The following is a 7,029-nucleotide window of genomic DNA, read 5'->3' on the forward strand; positions in this document are numbered from 1 at the left end:
AAATGCCACCCGTGAAACCCGGCGGGATAGTGCAAACACCACCTAAAGTTGCGGCTCGCAGCGGACAGCATCCCATCGTTCCAGGGCATTGGGGAAGTGATTGGGCGGACTTTCTCGTCTCCACCAGTGAGCGTGGGGCAGCCTGGCATCCCATCGGCCGTTCGCTGAATCGCTTGCCGAGTTGACCGGATTTGCGGATAGAGTTTCTGGGGTAATCAATTCTGGCTTTGGGGAAAGGGGTCACGAATATTTGATCGCGTTATGCGTCATTATCATTATTATTAAATATTGAGTAAAAAAAATATGTGTGTAATCGTGCTATATCTGGCGTCGCTAGAGGTGGTGACGGATAGGCGTATCCTGATTGTTCTTCTTTCTCGATAGCTCGTTTACCAGAGCATCCAGCCGGCTCCAGCAGCCAGCACAATAGAGTCCCGCACCAACAAGCGATCCGCAGATCCGGTGCTCGGCGTAGCAGTGGGTGTGTTCACGCCTGCACTCAATTTGGGTGCGATTACAGGCGTCGAAGCTAACGTGCTAGTCAACACGGCGGATGAGCCGTTGGATGCTGATGGCATTGAGGACTGGGTTCCGGTCCCAGCAGTAACAGTCACTGTGACGGCGGTGGCAGCAGACGTGGAGGTCGTCAATTTGATGCCACATACCGCCTCAGTGTCGAATGTGAAGGGCATATTCCTAGCCTCGCACTCTAGAGTCTGTCGTTGTATAGAATCTGGACAACATTTTCGTTAGTCATAATATAGCTTTATACCAATTGAGAATCTTTACCGGGCAAGACAGATGCGGCGCATCTTTGGGCCATGCAGCAGAAGTATCTCTCACGATACTTTTGCTGGGTGCACATGCATGCAGCATCATTTGTGCAGGAGCCCCCTAGAAAGCTGCCAAAGAAGCAACCGTTCTGCGTCACAACAACGTCAGTACCTGATTAATTCCTAGATACAACTGCAGCGGAGCCCTATACTTACATCGCATTCAGCGTTCCGGTTTTGCTCTTCCTGATCATACGGCATTCCCATGGCCAGGTTGGCGCCAATCCCGGCCAATACCAGGGTAGTAAAGAATCGTGACATGGTGACAGAGTAGGTGAATAAACGAGTGACAGTGCTTAGTAGCGAGTGATAATGGCGAGTGAGATTAGCGAGCGAATATGTAATGAGATGAAGTCCGTGATCCTGGGAGGAAGAGGCTGAGTCCCAAACAGCGCGAAGAAGCTGCCTATTCATACTCTCACGAGAAGCATTAACAAAAGAAAAAGGTCCCAAAATTTTGAACAAGCTTATTGCTGTGCCGTTGGAATCGTTGCTTCGGCAGATTTCAGCTCAGGTTACCTAGCCCGATCTGGGTAGTCGCTTCGTGTTTTTCACCCTCAGGCTATTTTTGAATCTCACTGCAGTCTGGGACTACCGTCATTTGCTGAACTCTGGCGAATGGAATGGTGCGTGCTTAGTAGTTAGCGACCTGGTTCAATGCTACCCCGGATATTGCAACTTTAGCGTGATATTGATTTTGGCCTCATCTAGAGGCGGTGTAATTTGTAACCATCTTTGCCTTCTGGACCTTAGAAGGAGGGTTTTGCTTCTGATCCATAGTCTGTGGTTCGTGGAAAGGAAGATGTGCAGAGAGCTTAGGCAAACGTTGAGAACAAGATTGACATCAACCATTCGTAAGGAATAAACTAGTGGCCAAAAGTATGCTAGATGTATTATTCCTACTTTCTTTCTACTCATTACGTTTCAGCGACAAACGCTCTCGCGCCGTTTTATGAACTGGAGTTATTCAAATCATTTTTCTTACCGTTCCTCATTAGCTTTTCATCCTCTACTCAGCACCTTTGCATATAGATAGGGTTGATGCCATCCTCCCAATGATTCCCAACCGAAATCTTTCGCCCTAGCTTTCTCAGAGAACTCTTGTCCTAGGCTGAGTGCCCAATATCAAATATTCTACTGCCTCTTTGCAACTTTATCCGATGTCTTAATGCGCAACTTCTTGCCAAAAATGAAAAGAAGAGGAATGCCGGTAGATACAACCAAGAGCATAATGGACAAATAGATTGTGAACTTCATAGGTCCTATTTGAAGGAGATGTTAGCGAATAAGTTCTCCAACCCCAAATGTTGAGGTATTTGGAGACTCACCCAATTCTTGAAGCCAAGTTGTCACTTGTGTGTTGAAGGGAAAGGATATGAAAACACGCAAGGTGGAGACATTAACCAACACGGGACCAGCCCACTGGGGGTAACTCTCAATGACATAGTTCTGCACGATTGGCGCTGTGATCAAGGTAGATGTCATGAGAAAGAAGGTTCCGAGAAGTAAGACGGCGTAGTGAAGATGGTTCTGGTCGGCATAGCCAAAGACCAGAGCACCCGTGATGGCGAAGAAGATGGGCAAGATGAGATTGGGGAGCTGATGCTCGGCTTCACGGCCGCCTTTCTTCTTTGAGATCCAGAGGGATACGGAGTCAGCGACTGGGCCGCCGACAACGAATACGACGATAGTTGATAAGACTTGCGGGATCTGGGAAAGCCCAGTCAGTTCGAAGGGAATACTGTTCATTCACAGGAACGGATTAGCATTCTGTTCCCAATGGGGGGGATTGGTCGACCAAGCGAATGGCCCAATACTTACCCAGCAGCAAGTAGAGCGAACGAGGTCGCCTGCCCAGTCGCACCCATAACCATCCCAAAAGCAACCTGCAATAGGGTACACCATAAGACGGCAGGAAACATGGTCGTCTTCAGAGTGGCAATGATCTGGAGGCCGGCATCTTTCCAGTGAGTCCCATTCTGGAAGAAACCAAGATCATCCCACCTCGTTCGTGTACCGTACGTGGCGTAATCCAGCTGAGTACGGTCCTCGCCGGCAGCTATGGGCCAAAGCTGGTGTCCGGCAAGCTCAGCTTTGGATCTCTGTCTGAGGGTTTCGGGGACGAATAAGATGAGCATAATCCAGGTGAGAACACCAACGGCAGAGGTGATCCAGTAGATCCAGCGCCAGTCCCAGTTGACGGCGATATATGGACCCAGAATCCCGAAGAGCATAATCATTGGGCCCTACGTGAACATTAATACGTTAGTCACCTGTTGATGGTCGCGACAGGAAGTAGTGGTTTGACGCCTCACTCGGCATAAACTTACCTGACTGGCAATGATTGACGCCACAGCTTTGTTCCTCTTGTGCAAAAACATCATGTCTTGGACAATCAAGGGAAGCAAGGCCTCGACAGCACCAGATCCTAGCCCATGGAAGACTCGGGCAGCAATATGACTAGTGAGTGACTTACTGTATCCGGCCCAGAACCCCCCGCCCCACGAGAAGGCCGATGTGAGGATGAGCACAGGACGCCTTCCAATAGCAGCCGTAAGAGGGACCAGGAGATAAGTGGCAACGCCATTACTAAGCATGGGAATCGTTGCTAGTAGAGAGACGGAAGTCAGAGAGACAGGAGTCACGCCGGCCGGCACAACGCCAAGAGGGTCCGGGTTGCCCTTGAGGTCGGCATGCTTCAGAGTTGAAGCTGGATCGACTCCAGAGTACTCAAGAATGAACACGGGCAAGAGGCCGGCAACAGCGATTTCGGCAGCGAGTGAGACGGAGCCGACTGCGCTTCGTTAGAGAGAGAACTTCCGTCCGGGTTGGTCGGAAGTAGCTTACAGAAGCATAAGGAAGCGACAGCTGCCACTTGCGCCATTCAGGCAGATTCAGCGGATCCTTGGGGTCAGGAGTAGGAGTCTTTAGGGCAATAGTCAGTCTCGGTGATGATTTCGGGTCCACCGGGAGAGCTCTACTCACCGGTACAAGCCGAATGTTGCCATCCTTATCATAGATCTCAGTACTCCCAAGTACTTCCTCCTCGTGAACAGCAGCCTCCTGCTTCTCAGCCGTGATAGTATCAATGGAGTCGATCCTCGCGAGTCCGCGTCCGCCTTCTTGCAAAGCCTGCATCGGATAGCGCGGTGATGCCGGGGTCAACGCCTGTGAATGCCGAAAGTCCACGACGCTAAATGGGATTAACATTTGCGAGCTGCGCTTGGCGTACTTGTCGATCCTCGACTCGCGTCTACCGCCGCTGACATTGTTGAAGTCGATTGGGACGAGAAGCCCGTCGTTTTTGTCGTCGTTCATGATTTAGTGAGTTTAGATTAGGGGGGAAGTATAAAGGTTAACGTCGATAAGAAAGGGGTTTGAAACAGTCGCCTCGAAAACGGGTAAAGAAGAAGTCAATGGTAAAGACACGGACGGTATTTTCGCCCTGTCCGAAAGTCAACAGTGAGAAGGGGATTAAACGAGCGAGAAAAAAGTATGAAAAAGCATCGAGAAAGTTGGGAGGAAGAATCCGGACCGGCCGTTTAGAAGCTAAATTGTCCCGATATCAGTATTTGGTCTTTTCATTGTTTGGGCCACGCATTTGTCTTCGAATGAGGAAGGTAGTAGATGGGAACGTTGAGACTGAAATTGCAGAGGCAAAGAAGGGGCATTTTTACACGCGGCAAACTAGTGCAGATCATCGGTAAGGCGCCCCCACGTACCTTGTGCTGCGTAGTATTTTCGATCTCATTCAGACATCTCAATTTTCCTCCGATCATCTCAAAACTGTCATAAATGAATCTCTCCTTATATCAAATAATCGTTGACAAGGTCTTACCAAGAGACCCGAAATTGCCAACAACCTGGAGCCAACCTCCTGGTAAAACGAGAGTCTCACTAGGATCTGTTCCAAGACATTTGATGGGATGACAGCAAATAATACTGTTTGTAGATGGCGGTACCTGGATAACGATCATGACAAAGCACCGCGACCTCTTCGGTATATTCTGCGTTCACGGATTTTCCGGTGGCATCAGACGTCATGAGAATGCTCTAGACCTAGGGAGTCTCCCCCACATATCGCTATGGTCATGTGCAGTGAAATACCCTGCAACTCTCGCGCGGCTCGTAGATACATGTAGATGGGATGGGTCGTGAAACAGCAGCCTTCAATTCAATCGTCCCATGTTCCTATAGACAATGTTGCCATTACACAGTATAGCGGTACAATGGCATGAGGAGATGGCAGAACCTGCGGGCCCTATGCTTGTTCCGACGAAAAAAGATGAGGCTCAACAGTGTGTTGTGTGAGGTGCCACATTTATGCATTTGGACGTGCGCCAGTCGTCAATTGGTTTTACTGTCACTTTGGTTGTAAGATCATCGCCTTTTAACCTTGATGAGTAGACGTCACGAACGCGCAATCTGGCGTTGGAAGACGAAGAGACGATGAGTGTACCGATTTAGCAAGATTCGTAACATGGTTCGCAATATTGTGTACGAATCCCTAGAAACTGAAGTCTCGAATAAATTGAGAAAGCTTCTAGAAAGTCTCAAGACCAATGGATGGCTCTTCTAGGAATGTGCCAAAAGATTGGATTCTGGTGTGTTTAGCAAAAGGGATCGCTCGATTGGTTGCCCCCGCAAAGTCTGATCAAAATGGCCCGAAATCTTTCGAGTCTTCAGAGATTGTGAGGCTGGGATAGGGCTGTTTAGTGGATACATAGGGCTGGCGGGAGCCAAAAAGCTAGAGGCCGTGCCTGGACGCGCCGAACTGGCGCCTGTTTCCATTTGACTTTTACTCTCACAGCGTATGGTAAGACAGAATATTAGCCCCAGCTTAGCTTTGTTCGGCAGGTTATTATCGAGTCGAGTGTCGGTCCAACTCGTAGCAGTAAGGTACCAAAGCATAGTATGAGGTATAAGCGCACACTTTCCTCAATCTTCAGCGACATACTAAGTCTGAAAACATGCAGTTGTTTTGAATCCTAGGAGCATGGACCTGATCCGGGATGCCAATGCTTCTTCCCCGCCGACCTCTCGAGAATGTCACAGCTGTCCGTTTCTGTTTCGAACAAGTACCCACATCCCGTCTCGGAAGCTATTAGTTTATGCTACGTGTAGATCGCCCACTTCCCGTGTCAAAGATGACAAACCTCGACTATGGAGGATTTTGATGAGACATTGCGAGTTTGGTGAGACTCGCGTCGCGAGAACAACAGAGATGCTTTCGACATGGCATGGCAATACAGGGACCGGCTAGATATATCGTCTGATTCTCACATCACATCAGTAATCATGGATTTGTGATTCGCATGATCTCGTGGTAAGTTAGACCGAAGTGCTCGGCATTTTTGAACAGCGAGAGAGCTGGAATTAGTAACAATAAAAAAGCGAGAAAGCTAGGTATACTGGGACAAGTCTATGTGCCTTCATCAAGTCAGCTAAGGCAGCCTAAGTGAAATTCAATGATATCCAAGACGGTCTTGAGACATTTATGATCGTGTCTTCTGCCTATTCAAACCCCTACGAGACCCTAGGTATGATGCTGCTAGAGTCTGTTGATTCTAGGCTGCATCCTGCATTGACAGTCGATCGACTTCTGGGCTAACATTTCTGTACTGCTACTCTATTTTGTAACGCTGGGGCATTTCTAGCTTTAATAATCACGAGTATGCTCCGGCGGTTCGGCCCTTCACGGGCCCTCGGCGAATGTGGACCCGGTCTCCGGACCGAGATCTAATCGGACCCGGCCCAAATCACCTCCCAAATGCCGGCCTTACGTAAGATCCACGTACACCTCCTAAATCTTAGGCAGCCGTTGGAAGAAAGCCTGCGGGCGGCAGAGGCTCATTCCTCTTAGTTCATTAGTTAAATATCGAAACTACGAGGCCAGCCACTTTCATGTGGATACGCTGCGGCTTTGAAGGAAGGGCGCTAGTAAGGTAAGCATTTTTGGCGCAGTATTTATTAGACATGTTGTCCCCATGCGTGTAAGCACCAAAGTCCCAAGCTTTTGGCCTTTTCGTAGACTGTGGTGGCTGAGCGGCTCGCAACGGGCTGCGAAATTTGACCTCGTATTTTCAAGTTCTTGTTAGCTGAAGCTCATTCCTCCCGTCAGCGGAGGTCTTTCATATCTCGTAGTAATCTCCTGAAACCCGGGGTTGCTCCTTGATACAGCAACAAGTTGCTCATC

General features: G+C 49.1%; 2 protein-coding genes across 2 annotated transcripts; both read right to left on the reverse strand.

Moving 5' to 3' along the window:
- Positions 1-263: 263 nt before the first annotated feature.
- Positions 264-1,245, reverse strand: BDP81DRAFT_485169 (uncharacterized protein). Its single transcript, XM_060595142.1, has 3 exons — positions 990-1,245; positions 790-922; positions 264-733 (listed from the first exon to the last, which is right to left on the reverse strand). Exons 1-3 carry the CDS (start codon positions 1,092-1,094, stop codon positions 390-392), a joined length of 582 nt encoding a protein of 193 aa, XP_060438836.1. The 5' UTR covers positions 1,095-1,245; the 3' UTR covers positions 264-389.
- A 460-nt stretch (positions 1,246-1,705) lies between these two features.
- Positions 1,706-4,151, reverse strand: BDP81DRAFT_410977 (major facilitator superfamily transporter; the record flags this gene model as incomplete). The annotated part of the gene is made up of 6 exons (XM_060589142.1): positions 1,706-2,095; positions 2,162-2,574; positions 2,655-3,079; positions 3,164-3,632; positions 3,709-3,758; positions 3,819-4,151. The coding sequence occupies 6 exons, from the start codon at positions 4,149-4,151 to the stop codon at positions 1,968-1,970; spliced, it is 1,818 nt and encodes a 605-aa protein (XP_060438837.1). The 3' UTR covers positions 1,706-1,967.
- Between the last annotated feature and the right edge of the window lie 2,878 nt (positions 4,152-7,029).

Source organism: Colletotrichum phormii, assembly GCF_030913505.1.
Source record: "Colletotrichum phormii strain CBS 102054 chromosome Unknown BDP81scaffold_32, whole genome shotgun sequence".
In the NCBI taxonomy this organism is placed as follows: domain Eukaryota; kingdom Fungi; phylum Ascomycota; class Sordariomycetes; order Glomerellales; family Glomerellaceae; genus Colletotrichum; species Colletotrichum phormii.